At 39.8% G+C, this 16,700-nt stretch overlaps 1 protein-coding gene across 2 annotated transcripts in view; it reads right to left on the bottom strand.

Moving 5' to 3' along the window:
• Positions 1–2,047: 2,047 nt before the first annotated feature.
• Positions 2,048–16,700, bottom strand: part of PEX7 (peroxisomal biogenesis factor 7) — a 42,610-nt gene continuing 27,957 nt past the window's right edge. Inside the window, exons 9-10 of one of the 2 annotated variants that reach the window (XM_040552110.1) lie at positions 14,119–14,218; positions 2,048–4,724 (exon numbers count right to left, since the gene is read on the bottom strand). In XM_040552110.1, the coding sequence (XP_040408044.1) occupies positions 4,656–4,724; positions 14,119–14,218 (169 nt within the window). In that variant the 3' untranslated portion in view covers positions 2,048–4,655. Of the gene's footprint in view, positions 4,725–14,112; positions 14,219–14,609; positions 14,707–16,700 lie in introns of those variants that run through there. The other variant, XM_040552111.1, reaches the window with a different exon arrangement.

Here is a 16,700-nt window from a genome sequence, read left to right as displayed (position 1 = left end):
GTGCTGCTAAACCTTTGTGCCAAAATTGAGTGTGACTGACACTGGAGCAAGAACAGGTCTATTCCATGTGGTGGGTCCAGTCACTCAAAGTGACAAGAAGAGGGGAAAATTCAGGCCACATCATGTGAGAGAGCACCGCAGTGAAGGTACAAGCCTTACACTGGCTGCTCTTGTGTCCAGGGACAGTATGGTGTGCTCAGGTAATAAGATGACTGTAGTGGCTTTACCCAGCTGGGCAGCTGAACTCCACCACAACCACTCTCTCACTCCCCCTCCTCAAAGGGAAAGGGGGAGAAAATACAATGGAAAGGGCTCAAGGGTTGAGATGAGGACAGGAAGATCATTCAACAATTATCACCACAGGAAAACAGACTCAGCACAGGGAGATTAATATAACTTATTACCTGTTACTAACAGGTTAGAGCAGTGAGAAACTAAAAAACAAACAACAACAACAAAAAAAACAACAAAAAAAAACCCTACCAACACCTTCCGCCTACCTATGCTCTTCCACCTCCTCCCCCCAAGCAGCACAGGGGAACAGGGAATGGGGGCTCTGGTCAGTCCCTAACACTTCATCTCTGCCGCTCCTCCCCGTGGGGTCCCTCCCACGGGATGCCGTCCTTCCCAAACTGAGCCTGTGGGGGCTGCCCACAGGCAGCAGCTCTTCAAGAACTGCTCCCACACGGCTCCGTACCACGGGGTCCATCCCCCAGGAGCAAACTGCTCCAGCACGGGTCCCCCATGGGCGGCAGCTCCCCCCAGACCCCCTGCTCCTGCGTGGGCTCCTCTCCACAGGCTGCAGCTCTGGCCCGGGGCCTGCTCCTGCGGGGGCTCTCCATGGGCCGCAGCCTCCTCCAGGCCACATCCACCTGCTCCACCGGGGGCTCCTCCACGGGGGGGCTGCAGCGTGGAGATCTGCTCCATGTGGGACCCATGGGCTGCAGGGGGACAGCCTGCTCCACCAGGGGCCTCTCCACAGGCCGCAGGGGAACTGCTGCTGCCTGCCTGGAGCACCTCCTGCCCTCCTCTGCACTGACCCTGGGGTCTGCAGGGCTGGTTCTCACTCCTCGCTCCCCCAGCTGCTGCTGTGCAGCAGTTCTTTTCCTTTTTTTTCCTTCCCTTTCTTAAATTTGCTCTCCCAGAGCTACAAACAGCATGGCTTATTGGCTCAGCTCTGGCCAGCGGCGGGTCTCTTTAGAGCCAGCTGGAACAGGCCCTTACCTAACATGGGGCAGCTGCTGGATTCTTCTCAGAGGCCACCCCTGCAGCCCCCCTGCTACCGAAACATTGCCACGCAAATCCAATACAGTGACTCCATTACGAAATTCCCACCTAGCAGTGGGCTATGGATGATAGTAATGAATAACTCTGTGGTTCCTTACAGTAATGAGATGATTCTGATGCCTTAACTCAAATCCTTTGATACAATTTATCCTCAACCCTGTGTTTCACCTAGCTACATGGGTGAGAGGAAAAATTAGTTTCGAACTCCTAAGAAGGGCATCATGTTTTTAAAATGGTTTCTTGGATGAAAATGGTAAAAATCTATATGGAATACGTTTAATGGAGAGTTTGTGTTAATTAGGGTCTAATGCAACCGTGAGGTATATAAGGGAAGTGCTGTGCAGAGTTGTAGCCACTCGCTATCATATGACCCAGTACCCATTTAAAACCAAGCACTGCTACTGAAAAGGCTAGTACGTCTGTGCCTATGCAAGCAATATTTGAGGCCAGCACTGTACTTGATAGAAGATGTCACTTTGTGACTGGAAAGTAGTCTGCATAGGCAGACACTCAGAATCGTTTAAAATAACTTTCCTTTATCAGAATGCAGACCTGATGAGACATACAGATAAGCAAAATTGGATAATGTTTGGTCTCTAAAAACAGGAAAAATGCAGCTGTCACCCAGTATTCACAGAAGATAAAGCATGATTATAATATTAGTTACCTATAAGATACTCTCAGTACCTTTCACTGCATTTACTTTTTTGTTCAATATTTCTGAACTGGGGAAGCAAATACAAGAGTTTAGCCAAAGACACTGTGCACAGTTCATTTAATAGCATTGCAGAACAACAAATCCATTCCTTTAAAACATAATTAATCACTGTCTTTCTTGAACGAAGGAGAAACATATGCACTCCCATAAACCAAAATTTTCCACAAGAGCAAGTTTAAAAAGCAGAACACATTACATCTTCAATACTGCTGTAGTTAAAGGCTTGGTTCGGTAAATGAAAAAAGATTAGAAGCTAAAAAAAAAAGTATATTTTAAAAACAATTATAGCAACATTCCCTGAGAATTAAGAATCGGCAACAACTATTGCCTGATTTTTATTTTTTTCTGTTACAGTGCAAAAACGTGACAGCATGTTCTCCCCATTCAAAGATCAAGCAGGAAGATTAAAGGCCACAGTTTATATTCACTATGTGCATCTTCTAGATGCGCTCATTTTTAAAGAGAGAGAAACCTCAGCAACCTTCAGCGCAGAAGCTAACCTGGACACAGGGGGAAGAGAAGGCGGCTAAGAAAAGGAGTGGCAGTTAATCCATGTGCTGAGCGTGCATGTGCATGCATGTGCAGAACGGGGATTGTTTCTTTCTCTGTGCTAGCTTTCCAAAATCTGCCTTTCCAACCAATACACAATGGCAGTATTCTGGAAACATCCACCACCACCCCCAGAAACATGCGTATAGAATACATACCCACCAACAAAATGTACCACTCCCTCACGTAACTTGCAGTTACTTCTGCAAGTCTAAGGAGAAAAGGGAGATAGAGCAGAAGACTGGAGTAACTGTTAAGGTTGAAATAATCAATTTTAATGTTTAGAATTAGATTTTACGGCCCATGGTATTGCTGAAAGCTCTGTGCAGCATAGCTGTATGATTGCATCATTCCTCAGCACAAAGAATTAAAATTGCAATAAACCTTTGGAATTTGGTGCAACACACTCTCACAAAAGAGAAAATCCACTTGTGTTTTTCATTCAGCTTGAGAGGATGGCATTCCAGTGTCAGTTTGCACTGATCCAGAAAACTTAAGAACCTATCATGATTCAAATTCTCATCCTGTGGAAAGGGGTTTTCTTTCTGTCTTGCTCTTGCACCAAATCAATATATACGTATCTCCCTGTAGCTGCCTGCTAGTTCCCAGGCTTTCTCCAAGATAGCCCAGTAATTCTCTCCTCACAACTTTCTTCACTACAAATCTTAGTTCTGATGATTCTTTCCTTTGTTTCTTCAAAATATCTAGCAGTATCTGCTGCTACATGATGTATGAGTGGTGCAACCAGAAGCGTACTGCATTCATTAACAGGAGACTATAGAAACCCAGCTGAAGACCTAGCACCTGCAAAGAGTCTTTTGACGGTAAAGATTGATGACATGGGGTAGCAACAGAAATGAGACAGCTTTACGAATGTAAAAAAAAAAAAATCAAAATAAAAAAAGGGCTAACATGAAACTAAGAGAGAAGCCAAAGATATATAAGTGAGAACTGCAGGAGTATCACAGGGGGATCCTTAAGAGGCTGATACAGTATTTAAAGGAGACTGGAAAACTAAAGAAAATGAATGCCTCTACTTGTTGCCAAAAAAATCAAATGAAAATACCAATATGTGGGCTGAGAGGTTAAAGTGGGCAAAGAAACTACTCAACATAGCTATAATATGTTGGGTGTATTCTTGCAAGTCTGATAATAGCTTAGCCACATTGGATCTGCTATGCTTATGCCAAGAAGTTAATCCGCATGTGTGTCGACTCAACTAGTCCAGACATCACCTTTCACTTTGGCCAGTCAGTGGTAGGTCCAGAAACACTAAATATATGGCCACATTCCTCTTCTATCTCTTGAAAAATCTAAGTGAAAGTAAAAGATAAGTCTATTAAAAGAGATGGTTGTCCTATCTCTAAATCTTGAGAATTGTGATCCAATTAGTATTGTTTGTATTTCATTTTTTTTCCTAAGTGTTTTCTCTAGATTATTGTTCTGCATGACTTCATTAACTGTTTTACTCAAGGAGATCCATGGGAAAAACGTATGAAAATAATCTCTACCATCTCTGTGAAGCAGCAATCAAAAAGGTCAAAGGAATCAGATGGCTATCAACTATGACATTTACTGTCTATCAAGAGTATTCATCATACTGCACAAGAAAATAATGCAATGTGAGTCAAAGCAAAATGTATCAGTATAAACGCATCCCAGTGATACAAGCCTCAGGTTGACATTACAGTACTCCACAGTGAGAAAAAACACTTTCTCCTTTTCTACAGTGACAATCTGTAAAAATGCACTGTCAGTTATTTTTATTCTTTATAAGGATCAAGAAGATTTTGGCCTCTGCTCTCATCATTAGCCAGGCTGATCACAAAATTGTGTCAGTGGTTCTGCTCTGAAGACTCCAGCTTGTATCTGCTACTGTCCTCTTCAGCCACTCAGTAGCTGCTGAATGTTTTGCTGGCCCAAGCACTAACCTGTTCAGTACAACAAGTCCACATGCTCAAGTGCACAACCCTTTCAGTACAAACAAGACTTTTACTTAAAAAGAGACACAAAGATTAGTGACGCAGCTGACAGTTTAGCACAAGTCTGGTTGTGGATGACGACAGAAAGGTTCCTATTGTGTCAGATCTTCATTTTCTCTCTAGACAGGACCTGTCAGGCACGATGGAGTGTAGATCTTGACAAGCTCATCCCAAGCACAGTCCACCACCTACAAAGTAAACAGAATCTGGTTAGTGTCATTTTGACAAAAACCAGAAGGATCTTAGAAGAAATTAATGCATACTGTTGGGTTAATGTTGGTTGGTACTCTAATTTACAATGCTTCAAAATTAGATAGCAAGGCAGCTGTTTTTTTTCTCTTTTTAAAAACAAACAAACAAGCTTCATTCTAGCTTCACTAAGGCAAGTAAAAATTTACGATGTTCTATTTTGCATACTCCCCATGAGGAAAGCAGGGAAACCTTAGAGTTTCAAGTGATTGTTTCACACAGGCCAATGCAGAAAGTAACAGCATGGGATGAAGGGAGGACAAATAAATTTCCAGACCGTGTGACATTTCTTCTCTTTATAGGGTCTTAGGACTCTTCTACCATGACGTCTCAACACTTCACGATCAAATGTTACCATTTTTCTCAAACTTGCAGGTAGGGACAACTATTATGGACATTTTCCTAATGGAGAGCTGAGGAACTGAGAATGCTCTAGGCGACCCTGCTTGAGCAGGAAGGTTGGACTAGATGATCTCTGGAGGTCCCTTCCAACCTCAACTATTCTGCGTGATTCTGTGTGTGCATGAGAAACGAAGTGAACCAAAATGACCAATGGAAGTTTCTTGAAGAATTAAGACTGTTCTTCAGTCTCACACTGATAAGCTGTGAGATCACTGTATTGTCTTTTGTTGAGAAAAGACATGCCTACCAGGAAATTATTCTAACATAACTGAAAACTTTCTGAATTGCAAGTCCCAAGATATATTTTAGGTGAAAGCTAGAAACTAAAATCACAAACAAGGAGGTTAACCTTATTCTATAGCATTAGATTTGAATAAATAATGAGATACCACAGAGAAGACTGTAGAATCACAGAACAACTGAGGTGGGAATGGACCTCTGGAGATCATCTGGCCATCATCCCTGCTTAAGCAGGGTCCTCTAGTGCACATTACTCAGGACAGTGTCCAGACAGCTTTTGAACATCTCCAGGAAAGGAAACTCCACGGCCTCTCTGGGCAACCTGTCCCAGTGCTGAGTCACCCTCACAGAAAAATATTTTTTTCCTCATGTTCAAATGGAATGTTTTAATATATATTTCTCCTTCATGTTCAGAATGCTTTAGGTTTGATAATGACTTGATAATGCTCTTAAGAGACAGTAACAAAGTGAAAGGGTTAAGCACACTGACAATTACTCAAGTAAATGACATACGGTGTATATTAACTGAACATTGTACGGAACAAGAAAGAAGGCAAAGGGGAGTAGAAAAAGGAGAGCTAAAAAGTTGATGAGCCCCACAGATACATGCCAATAAATCTGGCTTAATCCATCTTGAATTATCTTTACAATGTATTTTCCAGTTGGGATGACAAAGGATGTAGTGTTGGATCCCCTACACAACAAGCTCCCTTCTGCTCAGACTCCAATTCCTGTTCTCTTCTAGAGCCAGAATGAACAGCTGCACACGAAAAATTTGGAAATCCAACTTCAATATTTTATTTCATATTATAATCAGCCTGTTTTGTGTTTACTATACTGCACTATTTATTCATTTTTATTGCTTCTTTAGCTGCTTCTACTAAGTTTTTGAAGTGTTTTCTGTGTATATCTAAATGTACCAAAAATCTCTTGAAAACATGTCTGTCTATTCATACAACATAATAGATCTTTGTGTGGTATAATGTTCTGCTGCATTACAGTCCATCCAAATCATACAAAAAAAGAAAATCCAAGTTCTCCACTGAAAAAGCTATGTAAAAACTGTGTTTTATATGATTGCCAGTTTCTAAATATTCTTCAGAGCTCTGGATCAATATCTGTATTTCCACAAGCAATATTTTTCACTTTCATGCATAAACAAGATAACATTTGGAAAAAATCCCACGGGAATTCCCACCTGTTATCAGTGTAATTAGCATCCTGAAGCAGCCTCTGAACAAATACAGTTACAGAACTGGTTAATCTAGCAACACTAAAAATAAACAGGGGATATTAAAAGGGAGTTTGAAAAGGATCACTTGCCGTAATTTGCCCAACTCATTGACTTAATGATAACACATGAAAGATGACAAGGTAAGCAGCTAACAGAAGGAAAATAAAACTACAGCAAACAGCACTGTATCAAGTTCTCCTGTGCAGAAGGAAGTCTATAAAGCAAGACCAGTATTAGAAAACTTGGTGAGAATGCCCACGTAAGAAACAGCAAACAAGCATGCATGTAAAACTGTGACACTACAGAATGGAAGAGCACTAGAAAATGCAATAGCATTTCCATTTCTCCTTAATACTTCTCCAAAATACAGCCAAGTCTGTGAGAGAAGGGGGACAACTGAAAGGTATCATTGTGGTAGCCAGCATTAATTTATGGACAGCTGCTACATGCCCCTTTGCAGTACCTCGTAAATTATCACCGCCACAAATACAAATGACTAAAATAAACCATGGGATAAAGAGAAGTAATGTTTATGCCGCTACTGCATCAGGTTACCAAATGCCTTCTTTCATTTTGCTTTTTTTTTTTTCTTACGATGACCTGTTTTATACAATGGTCTTATGACCACTGTATGCCTTTCCTAAGAAGAGGGGAACATAAGATATTGAATAAGTACTAGAAGTATTTAGCAATGTCAGTTCTCATGTGATATGTGATTTGGTTATTTAAATAAGTGCTACTTTATATTTAAATATTAAAAAAGCAGCAGTAATTCCAGCTGGGAGGAGGGCTGATCCAGCACACCACAGTAAATAAATATGCAGTTAAAAATGCAACTTCCTGGAGTTTATATTTTAATCAATGAGACGATGTTACTAATAGGTGGAAAAACGCTTCCGTGGTAAGATGAAGGAGAAAAGAAAATTTAAAAATTAATTCAAACATTGTCTTCATATCCAATAAAGTCCTCACCAGTAGGAACACGAAGGCGTGGAGGTTCACCTTTCTGTGTTCATGTCTTCACTGTCTTGGAAACAAATTTTACTCACAAATTGAAACAAATCTCACTGATTTCAGTATTTAGAGTGTACATGATTTACCTTTTTTTTTTTTTAATTGACATGCAAACAGAGTAGAAGACAGTTTACTTCAGTTGCAAAGAACTGAATAATTGTAATCCTTATACTATTTAATACCTTGGACACCCGTATGTCATGCAATTTTCATTATAACTTATAAATTGTTCTTGTAACTGTAGAATAAAATTCTACTATAGCAACTTTTAACTATCTGAAATCGCAGAGAAAAGGAGAATAACTAAAGCTGAATTGTAAAACAAGAATATTTCACCTTACAGTGACTGTTCAGTTACATCAAGAAATAATGCAAATTTTAAAAACATTCTAAAACAGGTAATTTTTCTGCTGGTTATGAACTGTTACTAAAGCTATATGGGACAAAGGCAGTTTGACAAAATGTCTCTAACCTTATTTAAGTAGCAAATTTGCTGTACTAGCATATATGCTTGGGATAACTTATTGTTACTGCTGCAGCATAAATGTCATGCCAAGTTATCTGCCAGTAGAGTTTTTAAGCAAGTCTATTTGAAGCACAGAAATCAAAATGGGCATCACCATATTTCCCTCTAAGTAAAGCCAAAAAGCAAGCAAATGAACAAAAAACTACAGTCATCACAGGAAGCTGATTGCTTGACTTGAAAACCATGGTTTAATTTAAATGAAACAGCTATCCTGTATTTTATTGAACTGTTTATCCTTGTCCCAGAGTATAACAATGTTTTCCACCAATTGATTTAATATTGATACCATTCATTTATCAAAGACATTTCCATTTACTCACAAACTGATTTCCTTTTCTGATAGGCCCTCTCTTTTCTATTCATCACAATCATCTTGCTTTGCAATAGACTTAGACCTTTTCCAGCACCTGAGGGCAACCCATCGAGTCCAGGGCAATTACATGGATGACATTCTGCCTCTTTAATGTTCAGAAGGAGAAAAAAGAAAAGAGAAATCTCCCAAGTTAGTAGCTATTTTTTTCTTCCAATGTTTGAAGGCACAATAAAACTCCAACCTCCAACCCAGACAAAATACATTGAAACGATCAACTAAAAACTTTGAGTTCAGTAACCCCTTTATGAAGGGAGTTAATCAGAAGAAAGTGCAGCCTTCTCCATGTTAATATTTTCAGCCTTTTTAATGGGCCTATCCAGAAGTACCCTGGTGCCACTCAGCTTCCTGAGTGCTTATAATAAATCAGATGATAATGCACAAATGTGTCTGAGTGACCCATTTCTCTTTTCAGCTTTTCTCCATCCCACCCCATTTTCAAATAAAACCAATATGACCTGTCTTTTTTCCATGAGAAGAGATATCAGAAAAAGTATTCAGTTCTTCTCGTCCATTAATGTTGTGTTTCCCTTCCTCTTTTAGTTTCTTATCTTCTGTGACATTTTATATGGAATCTAACAAGCTATTTATATCATTATTATGTATTTTGAAGGGTCCTGAACACCCTCTGCATGTGTGTAAGATGGAGAGATGGGAGATTAGGTGGAGATAAAGAAAGCTATTAGGTTTGCTACTAATTATATTACTTTGAGAGGCGATCACTTCTCAGATTCTACCTCCAGACCAGACCAGTTTTGGCCTTAGTGCCCATTCATACACCATATGCTAGAAAAATTTAAGTAGAATGGATCTCTGCTGAAGCACCTTTTTTTCTTTTTGTGGGCGGGGGGTATGTGGACCATTACAAAAGATAGAATAGGCAGAAATTTAAATTTATTCAATACCTATTTTGTACTAGAAAATCTGAACCACTGGTGTGACCTTTTGTTTCATCAAAAGATGCCAGGGATGAACTGCACACGATGTCTACCTTCACACAAGTATGAAGTGATGGGAGTCTGTAAATTAAAACTTCTTATTTTGAATGTGGAATGAAAGATTTCTCTAATGTACTTTTGAAAAAAAAAAAACCAACACACATTGTTTTCGTTATTATTTTCCAATAAAGGCAGAATTGAACAAACCCTGGACCGTAAGTTCTTATAAATAAAAGCTGTTCCAGATACAGGAACAAAATCCACTATGCTAACAGATGAGGCTTGCAGGAGCAGAAATTGTTTTTAAGCCACTGAAACACGACACACAACCAAGAAACTGCTGCCTCATCTCTTCCCAGCACTTCAAAGATTGAGAAGTCTTTCCTCTCAGCAGACTGCCATTGCAGCTCTTACAGAATTGCCATGCCTGACAGCAACCCTTCCAAACACCCTGAGATGAGACTTCTGTTGATAATGTCTAAGAGCAACCATTATTCATAAATGGTTAGCTTTGACTGATGCAGTGAAAATTGAACAGTTAGGGAAGGACCTGCAATAAGCACCAGCAAGAAATGTCACCTCCCTCTCCAACTCTATAAAGGTGCTCACATTGGTTTAATGATAACATTTGCAGCTGTTTAAGTCTGATCTTTCCATGCAAAAATCCACTCTGAGACTAAGTAAGAAGTCTTTTTATCTCAAAGGATCACTAACTGCATAACTATGGTAGCATCCAGGCCATATGGAGAGATTAAAAAGAAGTACAGATAGTGAGACAATCAGAGCAGCGTGATAGCCATGACAGCTGGGTGGAAGCTATCAGCTCCTTCACAATTATGTGTAAAAATTAAGAGCAAATTAGCAAAAGCAAGGTCTTTTCTTTTCTGTACATTTCCACAAGACGCAGCTCCACTTTTATACGGAACAGTCAACATTTCTAGGACTGCCATGGGCACATGTCTAACGAACAGCAGAACAGAGAGCAAAACAGCCTTGCTATAGACACCTCCTGCATTTCTATTTGGCTGTACTGGTTAAGCCAACTTAGCATAGCTAATGCGGCACATTGCATAATCTGCACATACACGAGAGGTAGCAGAACAAACCTGTACACCAGAACTTGACCGATGATAATAAAAAAATCTCCATAAAGCTGAAAGATCTTAGGACAAGATTTCATTTACCTTCAGGGGATACAGCTCAGGTGGATATAGTTTGGCTACGACCTCTCTCCAGCTACTGAGAAATGACAGCTTTTTAAGTTTTAGTGACACTGACGCCATATGAAAGCTCACGATGCCATCAGCACAGCAACATTTCATGGGATCAACAGACTCCTGCTACAACGCAAGCATTGCCCCCCAGCTCTAATGCCTCTGGCCAGGTGGAAGGGAGGAGCGCAGACTGCTACAGACAAAATGCTGGTGATACCCCACAGCTTTAGGGAGAAGAAACTGGAGATGCAGAGAAGCTGAGGCACAAAGAACAGTGTAACACAGAGTACAAGACTAATTTCACAGGTACTGTACTGGTATTATCACCAACTCCATATTATTTGGAATTATGTACAGGATCATGCACAAGGAAAGTAAATACCAGAAGAGAAGTAAGAAATCTGATGAGTTGCAGAATACCATTCCAATATAAGCTGGGATTTGTAGTGTTTTCTCCTAGATCTTACATCAACACTTGCATTTCAACAGCAAAATACCCTGTCTTATGGACCATTTCTGTTAATGCTTTGCACTATAAAATGCACATTTTAATATATGCCTGAAAATTTGTTAGTCCAAAACTGTTATGAACATGACAACAACCATTAAGGTGAAAGAAAAAAAGAGCTGATTTCATTAAAAAGCAAAGCTTTCAACAAAGGCTTACTTTTATGTAGAGGCAGATACCCCAAGACAGGTATCAGAATAGTAATTAAGCACCAAAGAATTTTCTTTATCGCCTAGCTAATACTTACCTCCATGACGGGGATCCATTCCTCACCAGCAAATCTCTTCCCCCACCCAATGTTGCCTCCTCTTAGCAGGATACTTCCCAAGAACCCACTTGCCTACATGTACCTGCCTGTGGATTCTGTTCAAAGCTCCATCAGTTCCACAGGAATGTCTTATAAATCCCGAATCGGATACTTAATCCTGGTATCTATTTTGAACACTTTTCCAAGACTGGCTTTTTCTTGACACGTAAAAGATACTTCTTAAATGCTGAAGTTCATTGGGCACAGGCAAAGAAAATACTTTCTGGCTAGGCAACAAAAGTATCATCAAGAGTGAAAGCAAAGGCTAATGACCAGAATGATACATGATTTGACTATAAATGAGTAGCCTGTCCATTACAAATAAAACACCCTGGATGCATGGAGTTGTGAAGTAGTTCCAATCTCAAGTTGTAACTCCTTCTAAAATGTACAATGAAAATCACGAATCATACATATACACGAAGAACAACAGTGCTTGGGACTCATTATCAGTTCTTGACAGAGAGCAGACATGGCAGCAACCTATCGGAAACAGCAGCATAATTTAAGCAAATAATCTTTGCTGGATAAATGTAGAAGTCAGGGAAAGGATACAAATGCTCAGACTGGAAGCAGCTGTAAGTGTTCAGAAAATTCTTTATCTGGTAGTTACAGTTGAATTCTATTACAGTTTTCTGTTTTCTTTTTTCCTTTTTTTTTTTTTTTTTTTAAACAACGTTTACATTTCCCATTGCTGTGATATCCAGCCTTCACAATACATTAAACCAACTCAACAGAAAAAGCAGGGGAAACTTAAAGCTGTTGCAGATGCCAAACTTCTGTCTGGAAGGCACGTTGGCCTGAACTATATATGGTAAGTACCTCAGACTTACCAGCTGGTACTTCTGCGTTAAGTCCAACACAGGACTTGTAGAATTTCTATACGGAAAAAAAAAATACCTGGATGCACGAAAGCCCTAATGTAGATGGGTATACACACCATCATTTTCCTTTTTCCAACACCCAAGTGCAGGTGCAGCTGTTTGCTTTGAATTCATTATCTATCATCAATGAGCTTTGTTCCAAGAAAGCTGTTCCATACATTGCAGTTACAAAAGGAAGAATATCCTTTCAGCAGGAACGCAGAGTTTGACAGACATATCATACAAAAAGAAGTCATATTTAGCCAGTCAGAAACGCCATCCACTGTAACAAACACCCAGGGCTCTTTCCAACAGGCTTAGAATCAAGATGTAATCACACTCTCAACACAAAAGAAGAAAAATCTTTTTGTCATCTCATTCAGATCCATGGCAAAATCCACACCAACTTCATGGAAAGCCAAGTTGCACTCAGAGCATGCTATGATATAGCAGCGCAAGGCCCTAAAGCACTATGCTACGCTTCCAGCTCCCTCTGGCCCCAATTCAGTCAGAATCATATCTGTGCACTCACTTGGGATGAAGCTCTACTTCCCAGCAACTGGCCTTTATGCTCCTCTTTCCCTACCCTGCTCCAGTCACAAATAACCTGAAACTTCAGATTTTTACTCAGCCTTACAAATTCTCCTACACTGTTCACAGCACAGCCTCATGAACAGCCACTGCAGCACCCCTGAGGCTGCAGAATTAAGGGAATGAGCAACTGGGCATGAAGCTCTTCAAGCCTGTGCTGATGCCAAGAATGGTTCCCCCTGCATTAAGCTAAGTATATTGCCACACTGACACCTTTCTCCTGTGTCTTTGTATCAACCAGCAGAAATTTGGATGGTTTTATTTGCTTTGCCTAGCCAGAATTTCATCACAGATGAAAAAAAGTAATTTTTATCTAAGATTAAAAAAAACAACAATTTCACTGTGAATTAGCAAAGAATCTAGATGTAAATAACACCTGAGGCACATTAAATACTGTATTTGTCATAGTTGACTCAGTGGCAGTAATTTCTATGTGAAAACTGTACACTTATAGGTATTAAAGCAAATAATTAACTTTATTTTTAGTTTTCTTCTACCTTTCTTTTCAGAAGAAGAAAAAACAGGTCAAACTACATATGATGATTCTCTGTTTACAAAACAGAAATTATTGTAGCAACAGAAGCAAAGGACAGAATTCTACTGTGACCTGTACACAAACATGTGCCCTTGCCAAAATGAGTCCCACTCATTCACATTTATAGTTAAGGGTTTTATACTTCTAAATACATTTTAAGCCTCCTACAGTACTCCTGCTATTATGACAAACCAAGACTCGGTATCACATGTGACACTAGCAATGCTTAACTTGAGTTTTCAAGTAGACAGAACAAAGCCCTGTCTCTCAGCTTGGCATCCTAGGCACCCCTCTCCATTACTCTTCCTTCCGAAATAAAGCTACCTCATTTTCCCTGAGCTCACCATGGCTTTCAGCTATCTCATTTTGCAATTCTGCCTGTCCTGCCTTCCTCTCCGGCCCAATGTGAGTAACTGCTTTATAAATAAATATAGACCTAAAGAGAGGTTTATTTAATAAGCATTCAGCCAGATTCACTTCCAAAAGCTTTCTGCGGTCCAGTGGCTCTTATTCAGGATCCACGATGGAGTCCAGCCTCAACTGAACTAGCTAAAACAGGCAAGCAAAATGTAAATTCGTCACACCTCTTACCTGACCACAGTTGTGAAGGCTTAAATCTAGTCCACATGTAAATTCAGTATGATGCTCAACTGTTTCCAGCAAAGGGTTAGGCTTGGAAAAGTCCCAGAATCTATACAGAGAGGAAGGGAGGGAGGGAGGGAGAGAAAATCAAACAAACCACAATTAATGTAATTGAAAGGCCATTTTAAAAATATAATGCAAGATATTGACAAATCTGTTGCTGCCAGGGTATTTAAAAGAGCAAACTCATCCACTTAGGGAACATAATTAATCATATTCCTGCAAAGCCATCTGCTGATTTGCATAAATTAAATTTCACTGGGCAAAACCGTCTTTGTCTCCTGTTGCAGAAACTGAGATCAAAATTGGCACCAAAGACCAGCTTTTGGGACATTACTGAAACAGAAGAAAATGTAGGCTAAAATAATATTCTTATATTTCTTGATAGCTGAAGAATTTTATCACTGAAAGATATTAACACAAATTATGATTTTTCTCACTTGTTGGTACTGTTCAGTATGGGATGTTTATTTATGGAAAATTACATTTTCATTCATGACACTGGTCATTCCCTGTCTCCAATCTGAGACTGTGTTTCTGTAAAACAAAATACAATATTATAACTTAATAATAAATTTGTACGACAAAGATCAGTGGCATTAAACACTTAATTCCACTAATGTATATTTCAAAAATAAGTTTTCCTTTCCAAGCTCAGTTGATATAAATGCCTAAGAAATGGATTTCTGAAGTGTTCTACTTCTCCAAGCTATTCCCAGAGCAGATGCAATGTAGTTTATAGCAAGTATAAAAGAGGTATAAAAGAAGATGGGATGTAAGTATAGGTACAACAAGAAACCTCAGTGGTAAAACACGGATTCAGGAATAGAACTTTCAAGCAATCATACACTGACAAGACACCATAGCCTAATGATGGCACAAAACAAAGATTTGTTTTTCGTTTTCAGGCTGTACAGTATTGCTTAAAAAGCCCACAGACCGCAGAGCACCGCACAGTTTGTAGGCTAACAGCTGTAACCAAATTTTCTACAGATTGGGTTTTCTCACAGTGGTCAATGATTAGCTTTATTTCTTCTGTAACAACCACAGAGGCCTCTGCCTTACTCCTACTGGAGAAAGTGACAGTAATTAATAAGAGCAGTTCATTATCAGACCAACTACACCGAAAGCTCTGTATGTTCAAACCAATTCAGGTAAAATAGCAAACACTGGAGCCAGCAGGGTCAGTTTGTTTAAAGTGTAGATGTTATTTCCTTAATAAATGAGCAGAGTGGTATCAGCACAATGGCTACGCCATAGCAACAACCCTCTTAACTTTTTCCTAGTACCTGAGATCTAAGACAAACAGCTTATTTCGCAAGAGAGAAGAGCAAAAAGACCATTTCAGCATTTTCACCCTCACCCATTTTTCCCTAAGAACCTAAGGAAACCAGTCGTCTTGTCTCTAGGTAAGTGGCAGCCTTCCTTACCACATGAGCTCTCTACTAACTCTAAGACAGTTGCTCATAACTGGAAATCAAGATTAAAGGAGACAACTTTAGATCTATATGAACAGAAACTTAGAACTAAGACTGTCTGACCAATTTTAAAAAGAGTAAGGCAAATTGGTGTTTGCTGTAGGAAGTGATGTTTGCAAAATGTCAGCAGCAGTACAGAGTTTGAGTACTGCAACTCAGTTCAAGTTCCACAGACTGTCTGGGACCTTTGTTTTGATATAAAAACACTTACTAGAGACCAAAAAACATACAGTCTCAGGACTGAAAATCACTGATGACAAGTTAATGGTGTCACTGATAACTCACTGTAGTACCAAGTGAAAAATGCTGTCTGTAGCCCAGGTTCCAAAACTAGCATGGTGCCAATTTTCTGCTCTGCCTACTCTTTGCCCCCTGATTTGTCCCCAGAACATGAATTTCGTAAACAGGGATGCAAAACCCTATCTTAGAGATGTATATGGTCTCATCACAGCTTCTAGATATTCCCCACCCTTTAGTATCGTCAGTCTAGAGTGGAGATCAGTTCACCATGACACATGCACCACTCTTCATCAAGCACTGGGAAATGCCAGTCGGCTAAAAATAGGTAAGCTGGAGATGAGAAACACAAAAGGGGTTGTCACTGACATACAGATAATACAGTATGTAATTCTTCGCTCAGAGGGTGGTGAGGCCCTGGCACAGGTTGCCCAGAGAAGCTGTGGATGCCCCATCCCTGGAGGCGTTCAAGGCCAGGCTGGATGGGGCTTTGGGCAACCTGGTCTGGTGGGAGGTGTCCCTGCCCATGGCAGGGGGGTTGGAACTGGATGTGTTTTAAGGTCCCTTCCAACCCAAACCATTCTATGATTCTATACTGTATGCATGGTATACTCTCTCAATATTTGTTTTATCGTGTGCCCACAAAAAGCCAACTTTACTTTTCAAAAAAGACAGGATACATTTTGTGGAGAAATATTTAAACATATTCATACCACAAACTGAGAAATAATAGTTAGCCTCACAACCAAAAAGCAAAAAGGGGTTATTTAAAAGAAAAAGGATTCATTTTCCATAAGAAAAAAATATTTAGATGCT

This window comes from Cygnus olor, chromosome 3, assembly GCF_009769625.2.
Source record: "Cygnus olor isolate bCygOlo1 chromosome 3, bCygOlo1.pri.v2, whole genome shotgun sequence".
Classification (NCBI taxonomy): Eukaryota; Metazoa; Chordata; class Aves; order Anseriformes; family Anatidae; genus Cygnus; species Cygnus olor.
This window is presented reverse-complemented; position numbering and strand designations above follow the sequence as displayed.